This window comes from Armigeres subalbatus, chromosome 2 (assembly GCF_024139115.2).
Source record: "Armigeres subalbatus isolate Guangzhou_Male chromosome 2, GZ_Asu_2, whole genome shotgun sequence".
Taxonomy (NCBI): domain Eukaryota; kingdom Metazoa; phylum Arthropoda; class Insecta; order Diptera; family Culicidae; genus Armigeres; species Armigeres subalbatus.
The window spans coordinates 86,089,942-86,117,773 of NC_085140.1; the positions used below are offsets into that span (position 1 = coordinate 86,089,942).

The window sequence follows — 27,832 nt, forward strand, 5'->3', positions numbered from 1 at the left end:
GTATTTACAAGTTTATGATTTTTTTACATTTACAATATAATGGAAAATGTTTTACGCAACAAAATTAATGCACTAAAGACGTTTGTAACGTTTTAAATTCAAGATTAACACTTTGGGTCATACTCCCCCTCTGGTTACCAAACAGTGTGAAATATTTAGGCACACATGTGACGAGTTTCCATCGTCGCTTCTTTCGTTTGCTTTTATCGCTTTGCGCAAAGAGAACGAACGCATGGAAAACATGTGTGCGGCTGGATTTTGCCAACACGCCGCGGCTAGATGTTTCAGAACATGGGAATGCGGCTTTCATAGTGAGAAGTTGTTTTGATCAGGCAGGATAATCTTTCAAAAATAATCCAGCAGAGAATGTGAAGGTGTCGGCTCGTCCTGAAAACCATTGGGATATAATATGGGCTCGGCAGTTATTTCGTACATAGTTTAATTTTTGTCATAGGTGATTAAATCAATGAAAGCAACGTTTATTTGCTCCATTATTTCAGCTCATTCCTCCGAAGCAGAAAAGTGTCTCTTTTGTTAGTTTTAGGGTCTACAACAGGAATAAAAACGCTGGCAAAAATACCAGCGATAACCCTATCATTAAAATAATATTTCATTTTCTGAAAACTCGATATGCATGCCTATTTACAGGCAGTGAAAGAATGCGAATAATGTGTTAATCATTTTCTATCGACGGATTTGACTCACACCCCTCAGTAGTCAGTACGCTAGATAGTCATCCTTGTACCCGTACATCATGCTTGCTGCATGAAGCCAGCATAAGTTTTCTCCAAATCGTGAAATACCTCATTAACAGAAAAACTATTCTATTTTTGTTTCGAACACGCGGTGCAGAATTCAAACAACAATAACAGTGTATTGGTTGTAGAAGTGAATCGGATCGGTTGAAAAAGTTGAGATAACGATATTGAAGTTTGAAGCTCGTTGTTTGATACAACCATCGAAATAGTTATTTCAAGCATGCAAGATTTTTCTATGAAATGGATTATGCAGATACTAATGAACCGATAAAACTGGTTTTTTATTTCTTTGTTTTGAGATGGAATGAATTTGTTGCAGTGAGATGGATACTGAAAGAGTTTTCCTACAATTTAGATTTTTTGTAAACATTTCTAATTCAAATAATTGTTTCCATCATTTATCACTCTGATCTCAATAAATCTGATCACACCCCGACCTCCTGCACCCAACTGCAACTCTCAAGTGCAACAAAGTTCCATTTCCCCACACATGTTTGACATTTGACTGCATTCTTCCGCTGCCTCCCGCTGAAGTATGTCATTTACTGCGTTAATCACTTCCAACTGTCCATCCATTCGTCGTCAGTCAACCAAACCGTGCGGTTGATGGCTTCTAGCAGGCAACATGTGTATACAAACGCGAGACAAAGTGCATTCGCTAGCAGAGCAGCACGCCACGCCGTGAACCTCCGCTATTGCCGGCACGATTTCAAATCAATTGAAGGAAACGTGCGCCCCCGGGCCAGAACTGATGGCGCAGTCGTGATACGCGATATGATTGCTTGTACCGGCGTCGATGTTCCCCTGCACCACATCGCGCGCCGGCCGGCCAGTCCGTACACGACATTGGACATGGTGGCCTGGTCAATCGTGGCGACTTATCTGCAACTGCCTACTCCAGCAAAAGTGACACCTCGTGTTGTTTGAGTAGCGCGTGGCAATTAACACAGTCGTACCAGCAGCACCCCGTCCTCGTCGAAATACAAATTGATCGCTTATCAGGTGTCGGAGTCGGAATGCGGCGTACAATTTGTACCACACTATGGGTACGATTCCGTTGACAGGGTTGACCTTTGCGCGATGATTGATTTCACGCTTCTTTGATCTTTCGAATTGTTGAGGCTGGTAATTGATGATCATAGCGAGGTGCTACCTGGAATCGTCAAAAACATAGTTTCTGTGTCGTTACGGTGTATTTATTTCACAAAATTGTTGCCACGGGACGACAACTGATATCCGAGTTATATTTGCTAGACGGGGGCGGGTGCAAAAAAACTTGTTCCAGTTCGTCACTTCACGTCGAATACGTTTGCTCTACATAATCTAAAAATAAAGCTACAAATATAGCAACGGCAGCCGTGACGATAATAAGATAACTGCTCACGATAGAAATTATGACGCACTCGATCGAGCGCCCCTTTTGACAAGCATGGAGCATGGTACGTTTTAAATTTGAACAAACTAATCTTTCCGATAAAGTTTAATTTAACAATATGTTTCTGGAGTAGCACGGACTATGTCCAAGGGCTTGACGATCCCCCCAGGCCATCTGCGAGTTGTGGTGCCTGCCTAGGATGTGGTGGGGTTTGACAGTGGGTTCAATTAAGCTTCAATAAAAAGCTACTTGGCTCCGCCAAAGCAACCGTGTGCCGCTCACAGCCCACTAGCCTAAGTCCTGGTGTCAGGTGGGACGCTAAACAGACCTGATTCGACGGCCCTCCGACGAGAAAGGAGGTTTGCGCAGGCCCAATTAAGAGATAATACGACTCGATATAATCGGCAAAGCCCTAGGAGACGAATAAAGGATCACGGTTAGAAGCTTGGAGCACGGAACTGCACGTCGCTAGGCATCGCAGGCTGCGACAGGATGATCTACGATGAATTACATCGTTACATCGAGATTTGCTGGACAGGAAAGAAAGTGTGGAAGAGCGGGCATCGAGCAGCTGCCTTCTATCAAAGCTGTGGTACCACCAACGAGCTGGGAATCGGGTTCATAGTGCTGAGCAATATGCGCCAACGCGTGATTGGGTGGCAGCCAATCAACGCAAGGATGTGCAAGCTGAGGATAAAAGGCCGTATCTTCAACTATAGCATCATCAACGTACACTGCCCACACGAAGGGAGACTCGACGACGAGAAGGAAGCGTTCTACACACAGCTGGAGCAGACATACGACGGATGCCCATTGCGGGACGTCAAAATAATCATCGGCGACATGAATGCACAGGTAGGAAGGGAGGAAATGTATAGACCGTTCATCGGACCGGATAGTCTGCACACCGTATCGAATGACAATGGCCAACGATACATAAACTTCGCAGCCTCCCGCGGAATGGTAGTCCGAAGCACCTTCTTTCCCCGCAAAAATATCTGTTAGTAGATTTGTTAGTGAAATTTGTTAGTTAATTTGTACAATTAGTGAGTTAGTAAATTAGTAAAATAATTTCCTCTATAAAACCATGCAACACCCTAATCTGTTATACACCCATTCACAAGCACAACACATTACACTAAATTGTTAATACCATTGTAACACTCAACACATGTACAAAACACGAAAAGGTACCGGTCAGTAAATACTGGACCGAGCAATAGTCAGTAGTAGCTAACCGATAGCCGGTGAGAAAGCACCAATAAAAGCTGAACCGCACGCGCGCGATTTTTCTGTGCCACCCAATAAAATGTGTATCAGTTGATGAATAAAATGTGTATCTTTGCCAAAGCTATTTTAAACCGAAGAATTTAAGTGGGACGTGAAAGAAAGGTCCAGTTGGTGAACACAACGTAGGGCTAGACCAAGTTAAGGATAATCTATCAGCTCTCGAACCGCAATCCTACAACATTTGGTGCCGTGACCAGGATAGGCGGTTGAGTTTGATCGGTCTCAAAGGATCAATTGTGGTTATTGTTCGGTGGACTTGGATGGTGGACAGAACCATTTTCGCTGGCAGACAAGAAGCGCGAAAAGTGAAGACGAAATATTTCATCCTTCTGTGAGCAACATCGTACCTCTCTCCATATTCAACGGATTATCTCGCACGGAGATCAAGGATTTTGCTGCAGTGGTTTTGTTGCATCAGGATTAATGTTACGTGAGATTGGAGTTTTTGTAAATACAAGGCCTAATTGAATTAGGCCACAGGACCACAGTGGTGGTCCTAATTGCTTAATTATCACTGTGCGGTGCTACTGGGATCTATTTTCTCCTTTCTGGTGTGGCACGCTATCATCACTGTATCGACGGGTGCTTATCTATTGTACGCTGGACTCTACGGGTGCTGATCTCGGCCGTCGCTGTCGTTAACGAGTGGTGCAGTTAGAGGCGATCGCTTTCGTGGTGTTGAAAACAGACAAACGAGGCTGGATGAAGATCGCATGCACCTAGACGCTAGATCGAGTGTTTGTTGACATTCAATCGTTTAACTTCGGTTAGCTACACGTGGATGATCGGATTATATCGTTGGATTGGTATGGTATACACATTCGAACCTCGCCCGACTGGATATTGCTGGTAGCTGATTATAAACCAATACAAGGCCTATTGAAGACAGGCCTCAGGTGAGTGCCTGTCCAATATATTAATCCTATCTAGTCGGTGCTATTTTGGTTTGTTTTCGATTACCTTTCTATATATCGGTTGGACGGCGGAGTCGTTGGGAGATCGTCATCGCATCTTACTGTTTACCTCTAGCTTGAGGGACTGGATAACTGTGCTGCATCGGATGGTGGAACGTATAGCAACATAGCAGTACAATCAACAGCAACTCAGGCACGGATGGTATGAGTACAACAGGAGGTGGTAAGCTGCATTGAAGCATTTGGATTTCGATTGGTTTGGATTTATCTGTTGGTGGAGTCAAGGATGTTATCGATCATTTAGTAATTCGCGTTCGATCATTTAGTAGTTTGTCAATAACTCATTCCAGAAGCTGAATTTCAAAATGTGTTGTATGGTGGACTTCTAGTGCGAAGGTTTTTCTGCAACTCTGCCTTATGAAAAGTTGTTTGAATCCCACTAGTAACGGAGTTATAGCGCTAGTTGCGGTAACTTAAACTAAATGATTGGAATTTTGTTATCATTTAGTCTAAGTTACTGAAACTTTAATTATAACTCCGTTACTAGTGGAATTCAAACAACGAACCATAAGGCAGAGTTGTAGAAAAACCTTCGCACTAGAAGTCCACCATACAACTCATTTTGAAATTCAGCTTCTGGAATGAGTTATTGACAAACTACTAAATGATCGAACGCGAATTACTAAATGATCGATAACATCCTTGGGTGGAGTGCGTTTAGTACTGCAATTCTATATGCTTTAATGATCCTGGGCGGTGTGAGGCGAGAAATTTTATTAAAATCAGGGCCTGTTGATGACAGGCTACAGGTTAGTAGCTGTCCAACATTTATATTTTGGTTTGGTGGTGCTTGAAGCAATGCGTAAGGTATTCTCTTCATTTCATTGATCAACGTATGTGGAAACGGATCGTGGGATAAAAATAACTTTTGAGCTGGATCTGTAATCTAAGCAAAAGGAGACAACTTTGGTGAAGGAAGACGGAGTTTGGCGATTTTTTTGAACAATACAAGGCCTATATTAGACAGGTCACAGGTGAGTGACTGTCCATTAGCTTCATAGCCGTGTCGGTGGGTCTCGGTCTGGTTCTCTTTTGTATATTTTCCGGCACAATTGCTTGCATCGTGCTCCGGTAATACTGATAGTGTGGGTATGGCTGGAAGGATTAAAGATAAAATAAATAAACGCGAGCGTATTTTTGCTGCTTTGCATCGGCATTTACAATTTATAGCCACATATGACCCAGCGGCTAATCAAGGACAAGTTCAACCACGGTTGGACAAATTAGAGGCAACTTGGGATGATTTTCATGAGCTACAAGAGGAAATTTGTGAGTTGGATGCAAAGGGGGAGTTTGAGCAAGAGACTAATAATGCATATGGTGAATTCGAGACTCAGTATTATGAGCTACGGTCGTCGCTTTTGGAGAAACTGGCTCCTCATGCACCTGGGCCAAACCTGGAGAACTCTATGCGGAATAACAGTGCGTTGGGGCTACATACTGGGGTTCGTCTGCCGCAAATTTCGTTGCCGGAGTTCGACGGAGACTACAAGGGGTGGCTTTGCTTCAAGTCTACTTTTGTTTCGCTAATCCACGATTCCCAAGAACTCAGCGATGTGCAAAAGTTTCATTACCTGAAATCTGCATTGAAAGGGGAAGCGGCCAAGTTGATCGAGTCTCTAACGATCACCAACGACAACTACGTGATTGCTTGGGAAACTATTGCGAAACGATACTCGAATGAATATCTGCTCAAGAAACGGCACCTTCAGGCGTTAATGGAGTTCCCTAAGGTGGAAAAAGAGTCGGCAGTACGGATTCATGGATTGGTGGATGAGTTCGATCAACGTCTGAAGGTATTGAAGCAGCTTGGGGAGAGGACTGAGCACTGGGGAGTGATAATTGTCCACTGAATGTGCTTGAAGCTGGACACACACACTCTGCAGCTATGGGTGGATCATGCAGCATCACTGAGGGAGCCAACCGTAGCGTTGGTGGACTTTTTAGAGAAGAGAACGAGGGTTCTGGAAGCCGTACAGTCCAATACTGGCAAGGTCAACAGTATACAGCCAAAAGTTCAGATGAAGCGAGAGAAATTGGCGGTTCATACTTCGATGGAGAGCAAAAGAAGTGATCCATTGTGTCAATGTTGCGGCGAGCAGCATTATCTGATTTGGTGTGCCAAATTCCAAAGTTTCGAACTTAAGGAACAATTGGATTTTGTAAACAGCAAAATACTTTGCAGCAATTGTTTCAAATCCGGGCATTGGGTGCGTGATTGCAACTCCAGATTTGGCTGCAAGACCTGTGGGAAGAAGCATAACTCTTTCATTCATCCAGGGTTTCAAACCAATAGTGGGGGTAGCAACAACAATGGTTCGAATGGCAATCGCTCATCTGCCACTTCTGGGAGGAAGGATAACGGTGCCAGGGCGCAAGTTGCAACGGAAACTGCGGAAGAAGCTCAAGACGATGCTGCTGAAGGAGCTGTAGCCGGATCGTATAGCGTGCATTCGAGCGTTTTTCTTTCTACTGTGGTTGTATGGGTACAAGATCAGAATGGTGGCAAGCAGTTGGCTCGAGAATTGTTGGACAGCGGCTCGCAGGTTAATGTGATGAGTGAACGGTTGTGTCAAATGCTCAAATTGAAGAGGCGGACAATATGCGTGCCAATCACAGGAGTTGGGCAAGCGGAGCTGGTGGCGAAACATGCCGTTCGCTCTACAATCAGTTCCAGAGTCACAGATTTCATGATCGGAATGGAGTTTCTGGTACTAAAGAGGGTGACTTCAGAGCTACCGTGTTGATGCCTCAGCATGCTCCAGTAGTGGCTATTCCCTCAACGATGTTCTGTTGAAGGGACCTGTTATTCAGGATGAACTTCTCCATGTTCTTGTTCGCTTCCGCAAGCATGCAGTGGCTCTTGTGGGGGATGTAGAAAAAATGTACAGGCAGGTTGTACATGATGCAGACGATTCTCTGCGCCTGAGAATATTCTTCCGGTTCAATGAGAATGAGCCAATTGCAGTCTTCGAGCTGCTAACACTAACGTATGGGTTAAAACCAGCATCCTATCTGGCAACCCGTGCACTACAACAGTTAGCAGTCGATGAAAGTTTAGGCAATTCTCCTGCCACTGCAGCATTGAAGAAAGATTTCTACGTTGACGACTATATTGGAGGTGCGGCAAACGTAGAGGGAGCGATAGTTCTACGGGAAGACCTAACATCGTTGATGGCCAAAGGGGGTTTTCCTATTCGTAAATGGTGTTCGAACTATTCTGAAGTCTTGGCTGGTATTCCTAAGGATCAATTAGGAACTCATCTCACCATTACTTTTGATTTGAGCCCGGACGAAAAAGTTAAAATTTTAGGCATCACATGGGAACCTAAAGCGGACCAACTCCGCTTCCTCTTCAACGTTAGCGACGATGGACGTGATTGGACTAGACGGAGTTTGATTGTTTGATCCGCTCGGATTGATTTCTCCCGTGGTGGTGACTGACTAAACTGGCCGAATTTAACATTCCCCGATTTGCCTTCGTCGCGGAATTCGTTGATGTACAGTTACATTGCTTCGCCGACGCCTCTGATCTCGCTTATGGGGCTTGCTTATATATTCGCTCTGAAGATGGAAATGGCAACGTACGCATCGAGTTGCTGTCATCTAAATCTAGGGTCGCTCCACTGAAAAGATTGACGATTCCCAGATTAGAATTATGTGCAGCCAGAGAAGCGGCACTTCTATACCAAACCGTGGTTAAGGCCCTCACAGGGAAGATCCATTAATTACGTATCGCAAAAATTGGGTATTTTCAACCCCCCCTCCCCCCTATGTCACACTTTTTGTATGAAACATCTGAAAATTTTGTATGGATTGTCACACTTAGCTCAACCCCCCCTCCCCCTCTAAGCGTTACGTAATTTGTGGACGTTCCCACACTGGACAAGGTTCGGTCATTTTTCTGGTCGGATTCGATGGTCGTATTACACTGTGTGGCATGTGCATAACACATGTCATCATACCCTTTAATAATTTCTCACACTTTCAATCGATGTACAACGAACGCTCAAAGCCGTTCGTTGACATCAATGAAGTCTCAGCAATTTTAGTCCGAGACCTCAAATTGCAATGCACACATTTTTAGTGCCACTTACTAAGTTGTGCTGTCTCCAATGGCCTTCTCTAATTACACTGGCTTCGACTGTCTCCCGTAGGTAAAATTGTATTTGAGAATCGCTAATAAAATCATTATTGTTCTAACCATACATTGATCAACACATTATTTGTTCTTGGTGACACGGGTCCCAAAAGGTCCACTACATGGCGACACGTGAGCAAGTGGCCGAATACGGCAGTCATTAAAACTAACAGGTGAAAAAACATATCAAAAGTGATCACAGCAGTGTGTCGAAAAAAAAGTGTGGAACGTTACTGAAGACCAGTGAGCCGGCGGGGTCTGACGCCCCGTCGGCCACTATAAATTGTAGAAAATAAAGCCTACGTAGAAAAAGCTTCCTTTAAGATGCTGGTGATCGTGATTCCTGTGTGCAGTAAAAAAAGTATAATCTGGGAGAAAAACAGTTGGCAAATCAGTTTGGCGAATTTCACCTATTTCAGTGATTTTAATCTATTATAATGGCAGTGTAATCAAATAGACCGCAGAAGATAAAAACTATCGAAAATGTTAAGCTGAAAAATGGAAATCAGACATTAAAGATCGCGCGTTTAGTGGAAAATACATTAAGAATTGTTACCAAAGATGGTATATGAAGTCGTCCCCGTGGTGATTGATCTATAAAGGGCTGAACGGCAACCTGGAGCGGCCCCAACAAAGGGCTATCCGGCAACCAGGAGCGGCCCCAACAGCGATTACAGCGGTGTTTAGGGTGTGCTTGGGTCGAAATGGACCCCAATGCACTAGGAAGGTTAAGTGCTGAGTAAGTGTATCGAACAGTGCAAAATGGCTTCGGGTTCACCGGATTCGCTGGCACTGGACACACGGAAGACACAAGTGCATTCGAGACGAAATATGGTTCACCTGGGAATACTCTGATTGAGTGTCGGCGTCGCGGGGATACGTCCAGCTGCTGGCGGAAGAATGAGTTACAGCACGCGAGGAAGACTCGTGAAACCTGCGAGCATCCTTGGATAAAGTTTCTGGTAACTTCGACTTCGTTAGGATACCAAACGCGTATTTATAGTAGATATGATAAGTATGTCTTCTTCTATCTTCTAACCGTCGTGAGATATATTTAATAGATGAAAAATGCCTTCAAATGCTATTTGAATAAAAATAATAACATTAGTAAAAAATAATTCAAAATACTGTTGCACTATTATGTTCTTTCTTTGAAAGTTATCAATTATTTACTATTTCATCATTTCCATAGTTTTTCATAAGTTTTCATAGTGTGCATTTTCAAAATTTAATTTTTCTTGGATCTTTATCCCAACATTTCTAAAATAAATTTAGCTGAAAAGAAAGTCTGCTAAAAAATCGTATATATATTAGTATTTTCATAATAAAAAAATGGTTTTAGTGCACTTATAAAAATCTACACTTTTGAGGTCAAGACGTATTCGTACATCTTATCAATTGCAAAAATACTGTTCCTATTTAGATTTGACGATGCTGTGTAAAAATATATTAACAGTTGAATTGATTTCATCTGCTACCAATTATTCACCAATAATGTTATTCCACATCCTATTATCCATGTTTTGAATATCAATAATAAAACAACGTGTCTTCCGTTGCCTGTGTGTACTTAAAAATGGTGACCAAACTACACAAATAAACTAGTACTATAATATTATAAAACAGACCAGGCATAAGCAATGTATAATTTCCTGACCTGAAAAGCATATATTTCCTCATCTTATATTTTCATTTGTTTTCAAAATGTGTAAACTTTTTACACTCCTAATTTTTATTTTCACCTTTGCATTTCTACATATAACGAGGTAAAAACAGATTGTTTTTCCTTTTTTTGTAATTTCTTATTTCAACTTCTGGCTACGCAGTGGAACAAGATTTTATTTGTCCAACGTTTCGACACGGGGTTGGTGTCTTCTTGAGGGCAAAAATAATATGTTTGTATTTCTCATAAAATATAACTAAAATAACAGAATGAAATATTAAATATGTAACGCAAAAAAAAATACATATATATAAATTGAATAAAACATAAAACGTATGAAAAATATTTACAATAATCCAAAACCAAAACAAAAAAAATACACAGGGTAACTGTTCTTCATCTCATAGCTCCCATGTTGCAAATATTTAGCAAAAAGAAGTTATTTAGATAACTAATTGTTTTCTTATACTCCCTTATAATCTTTTACACATTATTACATTGGTTCGCAGCACTTGGCTGAAACATCTTTTTATACTAATGCTTATTTAAGTGATTTTTTCTTTCTAATAATAAAATCATTACTTAATGAATCACTTTTTAAAATATATGAATTTCTAAATACGTTTCACTACACCTTTCCCTTTGATTTTTTTATGTTAGTTAAATAGTTATTACTTATCACTGTTATAAATTATACATTCAAATTAAAGTAACAAAACCCTTCCAAGATATATATAATGATTTATTGTTTTACTAAACAATTTTGTTATAAAGATAATTTTTAATAATTTTTCATTAGCATTGCAGTGATAAAAAAATTAAAAAAAACATTGGACTAAATCTTTCAATTCAAAATGGGATAAATTAGTATCCATCTTTTTAAACATATTACACATTCAAATAAAATTCTTAACTACAAAAAAATATCTACAATACTCTACAAATATAACAAATAATGATTCGTACGAATCATCATAACTCTAAACAAAATTAATAACAAAAATCTCAATTTCAGTAAAATAAAGATGAAATTATTTCAGCGTTTTGCATAGAACAATTCGATAGTATTCTAATAATTTTTAATCATTTTCCCTTCTTCCTTAAAAATGTAAAGACCAATAAAACTTTCAATTTAATTCTTTTGCTTTTGCATCATATCAGAATATCGCTCAAAATTTGAATCTTTTTTTTTCAGTAGAGCAAAAAAAAAAAAATATACGAGAAAGACAAAAATAGTTTCAAACAAAACATGATAAGTGTACTAAGCACATTTGCGAAAGCTACCTTTCTTAATTTTTATTTTAATCAAACTTTAATACTAAAAAAAAATAACAAGAGAAATTGTTAAACTGAACAACAGCGAAAGTAAATAACTAAAAGAAAAAGGATAAAACAATAGTTACAAAATAAATTTGGATAATGTGTGCGAGATAAAATGATGATTGATAACTTAGTGACTGTGGTGTTGTGAGAGTAATATGAAAATAAAAAAAAAAACAATATCAATTTTAAAATAAATATGTGAATAAAAAAAATAAATTATAAATTTAAACAACAAAATATTTAATAGAAATAATATGAACCAAAATAAAACAAATCAGAGGAAGTGACTCAAACAACAAATATATATTGATGCACAACGTAAATTATATGTCCTTTATTATTATTATTACTCATTATTATTGAAAATTTCAGCCCGAGGCGGGTTCATCTCGTTTATATGTCATTTTATTATTATCGATGTACATTCATAATACATTTCGTCTAACCGTTCTATTGCATTATCTATTATTTCCTATAAACTCATGGGTGAAAAGGCTAAAAATCCCCAGAAATTCGAAAAAAAAATCAAAAACCCATTAAGTTTTATTATGGGTTTTAACTCAACCCTTGGGCGAATAGGCTTAAAATCCCCAGGAGGTTGCTAGAATTAGTAAATACAATATTTATATTCTCCTTAGCTATGCGAAAAGGCTTAAAATACAGGGCGAGGAATGCCTGGGTGCTTACGAATAGTAGAAAAAGGGTTTGCAGGCCTGCAGCCACTTATATATTTATTGATGAATTTTTAATATTGCCCCAGATGCCCGGATCAAAAGGTTACCGGATGCCCGGAAGAAATAATGGCCAAGCTCTAATGTTTGAAGTTTAAATTTATTGGACCAGATTAGACTGCGCACGCTATTTTTTATTATTACCCGGATGCCTACCTTAATGAAGAGCAGAAGGACGTCATAGAGTGTAGGAAAATTTATTTATCGGCAAAAGTAATTTTGTCACTGATAGCGTGTTATAAAACAAGTGCGTGTTGGCTCTTATTTCGGACGGCAGAACAATCGCGCGATGTGCCGAAATTTTGTGTTTTGCATTGCGCGGCCGGTAAATAATAAAGTTAATTAGTTCAGTGCGTGTTGGCTCTTGTTTCGGACGGCAGAACAATCGCGCGATGTGCCGAAATTTTGTGTTTTGCATTGCGCGGCCGGTGAATAATAAAAATAATTAGTTCAGTGCGTGTTGGCTCTTATTTCGGACGGCAGAACAATCGCGCGATGAGCCGAAATTTTGTGTTTTGCATTGCGCGGCCGGTAAATAATAAAGTTAATTAGTTCAGTGCGTGTTGGCTCTTGTTTCGGACGGCAGAACAATCGCGCGATGTGCCGAAATTTTGTGTTTTGCATTGCGCGGCCGGTGAATAATAAAAATAATTAGTTCAGTGCGTGTTGGCTCTTGTTTCGGACGGCAGAACAATCGCGCGATGAGCCGAAATTTTGTGTTTTGCATTGCGCGGCCGGTAAATAATAAAGTTAATTAGTTCAGTGCGTGTTGGCTCTTATTTCGGACGGCAGAACAATCGCGCGATGTGCCGAAATTTTGTGTTTTGCATTGCGCGGCCGGTAAATAATAAAGTTAATTAGTTCAGTGCGTGTTGGCTCTTGTTTCGGACGGCAGAACAATCGCGCGATGTGCCGAAATTTTGTGTTTTGCATTGCGCGGCCGGTGAATAATAAAAATAATTAGTTCAGTGCGTGTTGGCTCTTGTTTCGGACGGCAGAACAATCGCGCGATGAGCCGAAATTTTGTGCTTTGCATTGCGCGGCCGGTAAATAATAAAGTTAATTAGTTCAGTGCGTGTTGGCTCTTATTTCGGACGGCAGAACAATCGCGCGATGTGCCGAAATTTTGTGTTTTGCATTGCGCGGCCGGTGAATAATAAAGTTAATTAGTTCAGTGCGTGTTGGCTCTTGTTTCGGACGGCAGAACAATCGCGCGATGTGCCGAAATTTTGTGTTTTGCATTGGGCGGCCGGTGAATAATAAAAATAATTAGTTCAGTGCGTGTTGGCTCTTGTTTCGGACGGCAGAACAATCGCGCGATGAGCCGAAATTTTGTGTTTTGCATTGCGCGGCCGGTAAATAATAAAGTTAATTAGTTCAGTGCATGTTGGCTCTTATTTCGGACGGCAGAACAATCGCGCGATGTGCCGAAATTTTGTGTTTTGCATTGCGCGGCCGGTGAATAATAAAGTTAATTAGTTCAGTGCGTGTTGGCTCTTGTTTCGGACGGCAGAACGATCGCGCGAAACATTTGTAAAATCCAGGTTATTTTGTCCTCCTTTGGACGGTTCGTAAGTAAATTGATGAATATATTTTATTATTTTTTCAGCATATACTTTTATTGACAAACGCTCTATATTGTCGAATAGAGCTCCCTATTATTCACCTTACCCACTAACACAAATTTTCCTTCCCGAGACATCTATGAAGGTAGTATGGGTTCCCTGCATCTTCACTAGTAGATGTTGAACTAACATTCCTTCCTTCCTTTCGTGATTGTAAGGACGTGGCCAGGTATATAACTGCTACTGTATAGGAAAAGGTACTAATCCTTAGTACCAATTTGCTACAATATGGTAGATTGCTCAATTCAAGCTCTGTCTGGTAAGTGGGCGGGTGTCGCGGGAGAGGGTTCTCTTCGTCGACTTCCCTCATTTGAAATGAAAGTGACAGGCAGGGAGTTTCTTTGCAGTTTATCACCTCAGAATGTTTTTTTTGGTTGTGCATATATAGCTTTGTCAAAACTACAATTTATTGATTGTTGTTATTTGATGAATTACATTGATATGAAATTTGCGAAAAAGAATCCACGTGTCTTTTTCGCAAATTTCATATCAATTTGTCCATTTCGAAACATATGCTGTGCATATGCACAGCCAAGATATTTAACAAAAAAATGGTTTTCGTACGGCCGAGTTGCCGAATAATATGCAATTAATTGTAATCAAGTGTCGGTCTTTCACCGTCATTAGTCGTCTGAGTACACGCGACCGCTTACGTTAAGGCAATCAAACTCATCAAATGCTTTAGCCAAGCAAGCCTTTGGCACAGCAGAGTGCGATTGAATTCGCATTCTATACCGTCCCGCCCAGACAGTTCCTGGGGGCATGGAGTGCGATCCTCCTCGTTTAATAAACAATGTGCACTCGCTTGGCTGTGGGTATACAATAGTAAAGCACATGTGGAGATTGGACAAATCAAGCATCCGAAAGATATTCAATTTGCAAAAAAGAGAGCTAACCGCGGTGGAGGTTGGTACTGGATTCTGATGGCTTTTCCGCAAACGTGACCTTTAAGTGGTCTTGTTGTGTAGGGTTATCACGCCTATCTAGAGAGTAGGAGGTTGAGGGTTCGAGTCCCTCCAAGACACGTGGATTCTTTTTCGCAAATTTCATATCAATTTGTCCATTTCGAAACATATGCTGTGCATATGCACAGCCAAGATATTTAACAAAAAATGGTTTTCGTACGGCCGAGTTGCCGAATAATATGCAATTAATTGTAATCAAGTGTCGGTCTTTCACCGTCATTAGTCGTCTGAGTACACGCGACCGCTTACGTTAAGGCAATCAACTCATCAAATGCTTTAGCCAAGCAAGCCTTTGGCACAGCAGAGTGCGATTGAATTCGCATTCTATACCGTCCCGCCCAGACAGTTCCTGGGGGCATGGAGTGCGATCCTCTCGTTTAATAAACAATGTGCACTCGCTTGGCTGTGGGTATACAATAGTAAAGCACATGTGGAGATTGGACAAATCAAGCATCCGAAAGATATTCAATTTGCAAAAAGAGAGCTAACCGCGGTGGAGGTTGGTACTGGATTCTGATGGCTTTTCCGCAAACGTGACCTTTAAGTGGTCTTGTTGTGTAGGGGTTATCACGCCTATCTAGAGAGTAGGAGGTTGAGGGTTCTGAGTCCCTCCAAGACACGTGGATTCTTTTTCGCAAATTTCATATCAATTTGTCCATTTCGAAACATATGCTGTGCATATGCACAGCCAAGATATTTAACAAAAAAATGGTTTTCGTACGGCCGAGTTGCCGAATAATATGCAATTAAAAGTTCGCATTGTTTTCTTTCATTCTGAAGTGATAAACCAGAGAGAGATCTGCTGCTTGTCACTTTTGTTTAAGGGGGAGGGGGTCGACGGGGAGAGTCTTCTCTTGCGACATTCGCCCTTATTCCGGATGGAGCTTGAATTGAGCATTGTATAGCCACCCACGATTTGTACAATCACATATGCTATGCTATGCTATGCTATGCTATGATAGCGTGTTATAAAACAAATTTAAATGTCCTTGTATATTTATTAACTATGATTGAATTCGGACACATCTGTCCTTAATTATATTATTTTGTTCATAACATAAATCTTTCTATTGTATATTTCGTAAGACGTTACGAATTCTACAGAAGAAATAAAAATTGAATAAAATTTATGAGAACCTTCCTAATCCTAATGATTATGATATACGTCGATTGAATTTCTCCAGATGCTTTATAAAAACTCATATTTAGACGCTTAAATTGATTTAATTGCCAGTTCAATTCTTTAAAAACAAGAAAATGTTATTCATTGCAACGTTCAAACACAGAAGCCTGATCAACTTCATGTGTACGAAGCAGTTACAAATGGAAAAGCATTTCTCTTATCTTATTTCAGACTTATATATAATTATATAGAAGCCAAAATGTCTACGTATAGGACTATTAGCATTGACGTTGATTCCAAATTATTAATAGCCTTCTCCAAATCAATAGATAAATGCAAAGAATAATATTTTTGTTCTGAATAATCCAGTTACCAGTTTGAATAATTACAGTTACCAGGTGATAATGATGATGTTTTTAACTACACCCAACAAATAAAAAAAAATACTTTGCTTCAAAACATACACATATAAAGTAGCTTGCAATTCAAACAAATGACATATTTTTTTTCATACATTGATAAAAAACCCAAATCAAAACGACTTTACGATACTTAGGAAGACTGCTATAATAATTTATAAAACCCAATTGAAGTCTTAAATGAAACAGAAATCAAAAACATCATTAAGCAATAGCGTGAATGGCTTTGATTCTCTTGTTCCTTTTATAACACAACACCAAACATTCAACAAAACTTATTTGAATTGAAACTTACACGTTATTTGAATTTAGCAATAAGTACCATTGTACAATTTAGATTTATATCAAATAGAATTAAAATTTAAATAAAAGTAGTACACAAAAATATTATAAAAACCTCACAAACAGAAAAAAAAATCAAGAAAACAAATATAATGAAAAAAAAAATGAGATGCCAATCTGATTCAGCTAGTATCTACATTACTAAGGTTGTTACAATTTTGTGGAAAAAATTGCCTAGGGGGGAGGAATGATATATCATAGAAGTTCCCTTCTATATATAGTTAACTAATGCATAATTCGTTTTCATAAAATATATTTTAATCAAACATGGTTTTGTTATTGATATTCTGTACCCATACTTTTGTGAGAGATAATCGAAGCAATTCATTTCCATAGGGGGATGGTGTGGCATGTGCATAACACATGTCATCATACCCTTTAATAATTTCTCACACTTTCAATCGATGTACAACGAACGCTCAAAGCCGTTCGTTGACATCAATGAAGTCTCAGCAATTTTAGTCCGAGACCTCAAATTGCAATGCACACATTTTTAGTGCCACTTACTAAGTTGTGCTGTCTCCAATGGCCTTCTAATTACACTGGCTTCGACTGTCTCCCGTAGGTAAAATTGTATTTGAGAATCGCTAATAAAATCATTATTGTTCTAACCATACATTGATCAACACATTATTTGTTCTTGGTGACACGGGTCCCAAAAGGTCCACTACAACTGGTTGAAGGCTCCACCGAATACTTGGAAAACCTTCATAGCAAATCGCGTTTCCACAACAACATACGGGAACCCATGGAAGCATGTTGTTGGTAAAGAAAATCCTGCCGATTTGGTGTCCCGAGGAGTTCAAGTCGACGATTTCTTGCAAAGCAAGCTATGGAAGAATGGACCGTCCTGGTTAAAGGAATCTCCCTCCAAGTGGATGACTGAATCTTCAGAGACTACGCCAACGGAAGTGGATCTCGAACCTCGCCTCACTACTCAAGCCAATATCACATCGACAAAATCGAACTCCATATTTTCCGTGCGGTCGACGCTGCTACCGCTAGTCAGGATAGTAGCATGGTGCTTTAGATTTTCGTCCAACTGTCGAAAAGCAGATCAACGGGAAACTTCCGCATTTTTGACCGTGTGGGAGATCAACAAGGCTAAATTAGCCCTCGTACGTCTAGTGCAAGAAGAAACGTTTCCAGAAGATATCAAATCCTTGAAGAAAACGTACCAGGTGTCGTCGAAATCATTTCTAAAGCTTCTTGGACCATTCGTGGATAAGGAAGTTATAAGAGTGGGTGGTCGACTGCGTCACTCTCTTGAGGATTACTCAGTGCGACACCCAGCAGTTCTCCCGCAATCGCACGTTTTCACGCACATGCTCATCAATTTTTATCACCAAAAAATTCATCACGGAGGACATCAAGCAACTCTCGCTGTAATGCGACAAGAGTTTTGGCCAATTCATGGTAAAAGAGCTGTGACTTCTACCCTTCGAAAATGCCAGCGTTGCTTCCGCTTCAACCCTAAGCCAACCCAGCAGCCGATGGGGCAACTACCCTCCGCTCGAGTGCGTCCCGCCCGACCGTTTTTAAAAACTGGTATCGACTACTGCGGGCCATTCTATCTTAAGCCATACCATCGACGAGCTGCCCCACCAAAAACCTATATAGCAGTATTCGTCTGTTTTACAACAAAAGCGATTCATTTGGAGCTGGTGATGGACCTGTCGACAGCTGGCTTTATTTCGGCGCTCCGCAGATTCATCGGGCACCACGGAAGGCCACACGAGATACACTCGGACAATGCCACGAATTTTCAAGGTGCTAAGAACGAGTTGCATGAACTCTATGAGAACCTAAACAGCAAACAGGGTCAAACAACAGGGTCATTGGAACCGAACTCTCACAGAAGGGAATCTCGTGGAACTTTATCCACTCAGCTGACACACGAAAACTTCTGTACTCTTTTAGTACAAATCGCAGCTGCCCTAAACTCAAGGCCCCTTAGTCCATTGTCCGATGACCCCACTGATATAAATGCCCTCACACCAGCCCATTTTTTGATCGGTACGTCAATGAATGCCGTCCCTGACACCGACCTAACAGCCATACCCTCAAACCGCCTCATCCACTATCAGCAACGACAGCAGATGTTCCAATGGTACTGGAAACGTTGGAGCCAAGAGTACCTGACTGGTCTTCAACAGGTGAGCAAGTACCTTCGCCCTAGTCCAATCCGCGTTGGAACCCTCGTCGTGCTTCGAGAAGACAACATGCCTCCTCTCCAGTGGCCTTTGGCGAGGATAACCGAGATACACCCTGGCGATGACGGAGTGGTACGCGTCGTCACGGTCAGAACAGCCAAAGGGACCTACAGGCGTGCTGTAAATCGAATATGTCCTCTACCGGACGATACCGTTGATACTAATGAAGATTGCTAGATGTTAGTTTTGTGATTTTGTTAGTAACAGTTGAAACAAGTTTCAAGGGGGCCGATAATGTTAGTAGATTTGTTAGTGAAATTTGTTAGTTAATTTGTACAATTAGTGAGTTAGTAAATTAGTAAAATAATTTCCTCTATAAAACCATGCAACACCCTAATCTGTTATATACCCATTCACAAGCACAACACATTACACTAAATTGTTAATACCATTGTAACACTCAACACACGAAAAGGTACCGGTCAGTAAATACTGGTCCGAGCAATAGTCAGTCAGTAGTAGCTAACCGATAGCCGGTGAGAAAGCACCAATACAAGCTGAACCGCACGCGCGCGATTTTTCTGTGCCACCCAATAAAATGTGTATCAGTTGATGAACAAAATGTGTATTTTTGCCAAAGCTATTTCAAACCGAAGAATTTAAGTGGGACGTGAAAGAAAGGTCCAGTTGGTGAACACAACGTAGGGCTAGACCAAGTTAAGGATAATCTATCAGCTCTCGAACCGCAATCCTACAACAATATCCACAAAGCCACATGGAGATCACCTAACCAAGAAACGGAAAACCAAATCGACCACGTTTTAATCGACGGTAAATTCTTCTCCGACATCACGAACGTACGCGTTCGTGAATCCGACCACTACCTCTACCATTGGGCGGCTACAAGACAGTAGACTAGCCCAAGGATACGCGCAGCAGCTGGAAGTGGCACTCCCAATGGAAGAGCAGCTAGGCGCAGCGTCTCTTGAAGATGGCTGGAGAGATATTCGATCCGCCATTTGTAGCGCCTCAACCGCTGCACTTGGCACGGTGCCCCGGATCAGAGAAACGACTGGTATGACGGCAAATGTGAGCAGTTAGTGGAAGAGAAGTATGCAGCATGGGCGAGATTGATGCAACACCGCACGAGGTCGAACGAGGCACGATATAAGCGGGCGCAGAACAGACAAAGCTCGATTTTTCGGAGGAAAAAGCGCCAGCAGGAAGATCGAGACCGTGAAGAGACGGAGCAACTGTACCGCGCTAATAACACACGAAAGGGCACTGGCTAGAGCGATGCTTTGAGTCATTATCAAGCATTTGGAGGAGGAAGTTTTGCCGCACGAGTGGATGGAAGGTGTCGTGTGTCCCATCTACAAAAAAGGCGATAAGCTGGATTGAAGCAACTACCGTGCAATCACATTGCTGAACGCCACCTACAAGTACTCTCCCAAATTTTATGCCGCCGACTAACACCAATTGCAAGGAAGTTCATGGGGAAGTAACGCTCCACCACGGACCAGGCGTTCGCCATTCGCCAAGCACTGCAGGAATGCCGCGAATACAACGTGCCCACGCATCATCTATTGATCGGGTGATGGCGTAGTTCGAGTTTCAGGGGCATTCTCGAGTCCCTTCACGCAGAGGGTTACGGCAAAGTGATGGTCTTTCGTGTCTGCTATTCAACAAGGTAAATCGATCAGGTGGAAGATGACTTGCGGACCCTCCGTAGACTGGACTGAGCCGAATGGAGAAGACTCTTATATACCGCACAGGCCACATCGGCCTTAGTTTGAATAAATAAATAATAGAGTTATGACATGAATCCATACATAAACTCAATAAATGCACATTAGAGGCCACACTTAAATGTCATTTGATTATTGATTCTATTTGTACCTCGCGTGGAGAGTGGTTAGAGGCCTTTTACAAATGACGTAACGCTGGAGGGGGGAAGAGGATCAGAGCGTTACGATCCATTCAAAAAAATAAAACCTTCCATACAAAAAGTGTTACGAGAAGGATAACTTACCGACTAACCGACCCACCGATCACTAGACTCTTTTGTAGATTTGTAGAACAAAACACTGAAGAAGTTTTCAAGAAGAAAACGAAATACGTATCTGTTGATACAAAGTGATACAAAGTTGTATTGTATTTGTATTGTATTTGTATTGTATTTGTATTGTATTTGTATTGTATTTGTATTGTATTTGTATTGTATTTGTATTGTATTTGTATTGTATTTGTATTGTATTTGTATTGTATTTGTATTGTATTTGTATTGTATTGTATTTGTATTGTATTTGTATTGTATTTGTATTGTATTTGTATTGTATTTGTATTGTATTTGTATTGTATTTGTATTGTATTTGTATTGTATTTGTATTGTATTTGTATTGTATTTGTATTGTATTTGTATTGTATTTGTATTGTATGCATTGTATTTGTATTGTATCTGTATTGCATCTGTATTGCATCTGTACATTGTATTGTATATTGCACTGTATCTGTATTGTATCTGTAATTGTATCTGTACTGCATCTATATTGCATCATAATTGCATCTATACTGCATCTGCATCATCAGCATCTTCATCTGGCATCTGTACTGCATCTGGTAATTGGCATCTGTAATTGCATCTGTACTGCATCTGTACTGTATCTGTAATTGCATCTATAATTCATATACTGCATCTATAATTTGCATCTGTACTGCATCTGTACTGCATCTTGTACTGTATCTGGTAATTGCATCTGTAATTGTATCTGGTAATCTGCATTTGCATCTGTACTGTATCTGTAATTGCATCTGTAATTTATCTGTACTGCATAATTGTGCATCTGCACTGCATCTATACTGTATCTGGTATCTGTAATTGTACTGGTATCTTGTACTGTATCTGTAATTGGCATCTATAATTGTATCTGTAATTGCATCTGGTACCATCTATTGCATCTGGTAATTGCATTTGTATTGTATTTGTACTGCATCTATTGGTATTTGTATTGTATTTGTATTGTATTTGTATTGTATTTGTATTGTATTTGTATTGTATTTGTATTGTATTTGTATTGTATTTGTATTGTATTTGTATTGTATTTGTATTGTATTTGTATTGTATTTGTATTGTATTTGTATTGTATTTGTATTGTATTTGTATTGTATTTGTATTATTTGTATTGTATTTGTATTGTATTTGTATTGTATTTGTATTGTATTTGTATTTGTATTGTATTTGTATTGTATTTGTATTGTATTTGTATTGTATTTGTATTGTATTTGTATTGTATTTGTATTGTATTTGTATTGTATTTGTATTGTATTTGTATTGTATTTGTATTGTATTTGTATTGTATTTGTATTGTATGATTCGATAACACACGAGCTTCATCCAGACTCGTCTGTTTATAGCACAAATAAATATCATCCTTTCGGATTTAGTTTGTTCCAGGCCGTACATGCGATCAAGTAGGTAAATAGGTAGCTCACGGCTGAAAAGAAAACAAAACGATGACTACGGTTTTTGAACCAAAAACACATGTTACAGATACCTCCAAGTGGACGACCGTTGAACTGGCGGAGTGCGACATGGGAACAGATGACGGTGTGATGGACGCACGGTGCGACCGTAACGACGACGCCTTCCATCCCAGAATGGAAGGGGTTTAAATCAAAACAGAGCCATGTCTAGTCCGCGGGATCTTCCTGAAGTGAATTCACGACGACGGCGCGGCGACGCGCGGACTTCTTGGGAGCATGTTTATTTATGCTACAGATTTATGCCTCTGTTTCAGAGCGACTCTAATTTGTGGTGTTGTTTTCCCACTTTTTTTAGGGTTATGCACACAGCACCTACGTATGTAAATGCGTGCGCACCGGTTGAATCGGTGACTGAGGAAGGTGGGGGTTGGATTAGTCTTGTTTGTCTTTGATGTCTTGGAAAAGGGTCGAGTTTGATTTCATTAGAAATTTAAGCAGTCAGAAAGTGACATATGGGATTAATTAGGAAGCGAATAATTGGGCGTCTAGGTATTGTGTTTCAAAGGTTGTAAAAAATTGTCTTTGTCTAAGCATAAAGGTGGTTTCAAAATACGTATGGCGTTTTGATAAGGAAATATGACATTATGGTGTTAATTTTTAAATTAATTGTTGTGAACGATCATTATGCAATAGTTGGGAAGATTTTATAGCATATTGTTAAGTAGAAATATTATTTTACAACAACAATCCCTAGACAATAAAATAATTAGGTAAAAAACTGATAAAGTCACAACGTGGTGTGAAAGACGCAACTGGCCAGCTGTTAACAGATTCCTTTGAACAGCTGAAACTGTGATTCTTTCCTCCAAACAATTGTTATATGATATGTTTTGATATGTTTTGAAATCCTTTTATTATGTTGTACGATCAAGTAAACAAGTAAACCTTAAACGCAATGCAGTTTAAATCCCTTCCAATCAGCATATACAATCAACAATTAAACTGTTCTAGTCAAATCATTCTCGGAAAACCTTTTACTGGAACCATTTAGCTTGAATCCAATCTCCTTAATGGATCCTCAAAGACGCCTAATCGTCAGTGGCTGTTTATGGCAAAATAGATCATTTTCTTGGAATTTCACCTCGCGCCAACGGCGATCGCTGGAGGCACCTCGTCAACGGGGCCTCAGTCAGTCATCGGACTCTTGCCACATGATATTAAACCTGCCAGGCTGCTGCCGATGGAAACTGTCATTAAATAGTCGTATGATTATATGAATTATTAATAATGTGCCGGGAATATCATTATGGCAGTTGATGATGGTGAAGTATCCGTTCGTGGAATCGATCAGTCCTTGGGGCAGGGTGGCGCGACGCGGTTTGCATAGAATTGCGTTCGCTGACATTTGCAGGGACCCTCAGATAAGGTCACTTGGCTAAGTGCTACTAATTTGTGCCGCAGAGTGTTTAAAATTCTTGCGTCCGTATTTGGTGAAAATCGGTTTGCGATTCGATCCATGTCGGGCGGAGCTAATAACTAGTTACGATGCGATCGATTCAGGTCTCTTCATTTCGGAGGCGAGTGCTCTGTTATTGCATCATCGACTTCAGTTTGCCCAGTCTAAATTGATTTATGTGAAGATAATTTGATCGATTACCGCAATTGGCAAGTGTCCTGAATGACTAATTACGGTTGAATCTCGGAGATTTATATGCGGTTAGTCGTTCCGATTCTCTTCAGTTTGTATTGGTGTTTATTTATTCCAAAACGGGAAACAGTTTCGAATCCCACGCAATCGCGCCTTCCCGCTTCGAACAGGCAACCAGAAATCATTGACTTCAAAAACGACTTAATCTTCCCGGAAAGCCGCTTAACCATGGCAAGGCAAAGAGCAGAGCCATCACCGCTTCTATCTCGGCTCATTTATTTAACTTATTGCACTTTAAATTTTCCACCACTTTGCCTGATCCATCGGAAGCAGAATAGCAGTCGAAGGGAAACACGATTAATATCGCAACATAACTTTGTCCTAATTGTTTCTTAAATGTTTCTGCTGCCGAAAATGAGAATCAGTAAATTAAGACAACTAGTGGACTGTTCTGAATAATGGTGATTCCGATTTGATGGTTTTTGATGCATCATTTTACCGTTAATAGCGATGCGTCGCGAGTCACCCCGCTGTGCGGATCAAGTCTTCGGTAAACAACAATAAATATTTTACAAATACCGGTTTCCGTCGTTCTCTGCCGCGGAATCGAAGCAAGATTACGACCATATATGTAATAATTAGCGAACTTTAATCGATAACGATCTGCCAGGCTGTTAATCCGATTATCACCTTATAAAAACACGTTGCGGATGAGACAAAGATGCCCACAGGGTAGATGCAAATAAGTTGACTGGCGACTCGTTTTCTATCTCGTTGATAGCAAATCAGTAGATGCGAAGCGATTATGGGAAACATTCACACCAAGCTGGGTTTAGCTGAAGCTGATAGCGTGGCACTGTTGTGCGTCAGATAGTTCAGATTTCTGTAAATTTAAAATAACTTCTTTATTGTTTTACTTATTCGTAGAGCAATGAAGAATTTGTGTTCTTTGTCTTCTCTGTCTTCTTTGTCTTCTTTGTCTTCTTTGGCTTCTTCTTCTTGAATAAAATATGAATGAATATATATAAAATGAATAAAATAAATAAAATGAATAAAGTAAATAGAATGAATAAAATGAATGAAATGAATAAAATGAATAAAATGAATAAAATGAATAAAATGAATAAAATGAATAAAATGAATAAAATGAATAAAATGAATAAAATGAATAAAATGAATAAAATGAATAAAATGAATAAAATGAATTAAAATGAACAAAATGAATAGAATGAATAAAATGAATTAAATGAATTAAATGAATTAAATGAAATAAATGAATTAAATGAATTAAATGAATTAAATAAATTAAATGAATTAAATGGGTAAAATGAATAAAATGAAAACGGTGTTGAACTTAATCCAGAATTTAAAAAAAACACCTAAATAAAGATTAAAAAAAAAATGAATAAAATGAATAAAATGAATAAAATGAATAAAATGAATAAAATGAATAAAATGAATAAAATGAATAAAATGAATAAAATGAATAAAATGAATAAAATGAATAAAATGAATAAAATGAATAAAATGAATAAAATGAATAAAATGAATAAAATGAATAAAATGAATAAAATGAATAAAATGAATAAAATGAATAAAATGAATAAAATGAATAAAATGAATAAAATGAATAAAATGAATAAAATGAATAAAATGAATAAAATGAATAAAATGAATAAAATGAATAAAATGAACAAAATGAATAAAATGAATGAAACGAATGAAATGAATGAAACGAATGAAATAAATGAAACGAATGAATTGAATAAAATGAAAAAAATGAATAAAATGAATAAAATGAATAAAATGAATAAAATGAATAAAATGAATAAAATGAATAAAATGAATAAAATGAATAAAATGAATAAAATGAATAAAATGAATAAAATGAATAAAATGAATAAAATGAATAAAATGAATAAAATGAATAAAATGAATAAAATGAATAAAATGAATAAAATGAATAAAATGAATAAAATGAATAAAATGAATAAAATAAATAAAATGAATAAAATGAATGAAATGAATCAAATGAATACGGTATTGAACTTAATCTAGAATTAAAAAAAAACACCTAAATAAAGATTAAAAAAAATGAATAAAATTAATAACATGAATAAAATGAATAAAATGAATAAAATGAATAAAATGGATAAAATGAATAAAATGAATAAAATGAATAAAATGAATAAAATGAATAAAATGAATAAAATGAATAAAATGAATAAAATGAATAAAATGAATAAAATGAATAAAATGAATAAAATGAATAAAATAAATAAAATGAATAAAATGAATAAAATGAATAAAATGAATAAAATGAATAAAATGAATAAAATGAATAAAATGAATAAAATGAATAAAATGAATAAAATGAATAAAATGAATAAAATGAATAAAATGAATAAAATGAATAAAATGAATAAAATGAATAAAATGAATAAAATGAATAAAATGAATAAAATGAATAAAATGAATAAAATGAATAAAATGAATAAAATGAATAAAATGAATAAAATGAATAAAATGAATAAAATGAATAAAATGAATAAAATGAATAAAATGAATAAAATGAATAAAATGAATAAAATGAATTAAATGAATTAAATGAATTAAATGAATTAAATGAATTAAATGAATTAAATGAATTAAATGAATAAAATGAATAAAATGAATAAAATGAATAAAATGAATAAAATGAATAAAATGAATAAAATGAATAAAATGAATAAAATGAATAAAATGAATAAAATGAATAAAATGAATAAAATGAATAAAATGAATAAAATGAATAAAATGAATAAAATGAATAAAATGAATAAAATGAATAAAATGAATAAAATGAATAAAATAAATAATATATGATAGTTTTAAATAAATGTAATAAATAAAAATATGAGTAATTTTGCATCAACATTGTCAAATCATTTCAGCAAATTACCGTCAAATCATCAATTTCGTGAATTTGTTCTTCTTTTGATGCTCCCACATAAAACCGACATCGTTATCTGTCGATTGCTCTAAGTAGGTCAACAAAGTTTACTTTCCCCCCGTAGCGCCACTTATTTTGCCGTAAATTTCGCTTATTACCAAAAAAAAGCGCATGATCTAATGGCCATCACGCGCAACTCATAAAACTTCTAACTCACCCAAGCAGCACTCGTCCAATACAGTCCTATCGGAATGCAGCACACGCAAACAATCGCTGGCCGTTCTGACGTCAGTGAATCTATTTGCAGTCCACAAAGCGGTAACTCGAAGCAAAACTTCTCTAAGAAGAGTCAAGTAGGGCCATAAACGCATATTTTCCGCATCGTTTGGTCCATCGTTCGTCTCTAGCGCCATATTATCGCAATATCTCATAGATACGTTCTTATCTTTCATCATAGTTAGAGACAATTATTTACAGCCAAGCATCATCGTGGAATTTTTCTTGTCACAAGGGACCACCCTGTTTCGAGTGCCAAATCAATGATTGTGCAATGTGCAAAAACAGATTTTGTAAAACAGCGATTAACGGCCTCGTAAAATCAATTCATTATCTTTCCGGTTCAAGTCTAATCGCAATCAAATCAAATCGCAACCGCAATCAAACTGATTTATAAACACTCAATCATCGTACAAACGCAGCCCTTGCCAGACGAAGAAGACAACAGTCGATCGTTTCGGAGCCATTACAGTAAACATAATCGTAAAAAGTAGCTTTATAGCAATGGCCTTTCTCTGAGGTTACGGTTCTGGGATCATCTTCGCATGTTCGGGGGTTAGTCGCGATCAATCCCTTTGCAAGTAGGGACACGGCAGGTATTTTCGTCTGTT

The 27,832-nt window shown here is 38.4% G+C and overlaps 2 protein-coding genes across 2 annotated transcripts in view; one reads left to right on the top strand and one right to left on the bottom strand.

Moving 5' to 3' along the window:
• LOC134209702 (uncharacterized) overlaps positions 1 to 27,832 on the bottom strand; it is a 256,607-nt gene that overhangs the window by 149,487 nt on the left and 79,288 nt on the right. The window lies entirely within an intron of this gene.
• On the top strand, positions 7,281 to 19,119 carry LOC134209076 (uncharacterized). Its single transcript, XM_062685056.1, has 2 exons — positions 7,281 to 7,757; positions 17,392 to 19,119. Exons 1-2 carry the CDS (start codon positions 7,281 to 7,283, stop codon positions 19,117 to 19,119), a joined length of 2,205 nt encoding a protein of 734 aa, XP_062541040.1.

Excerpts from the sequence above, each read along its gene's own strand:
- LOC134209076 (XM_062685056.1), top strand. The coding sequence starts at position 7,281 with ATGTACAGGCAGGTTGTACATGATGCAGACGATTCTCTGCGCCTGAGA. Across the intron at positions 7,758-17,391 it reads AACTCCGCTTCCTCTTCAAC|GTCCACTACAACTGGTTGAA; the intron begins GTTAGCGACGAT and ends GGGTCCCAAAAG.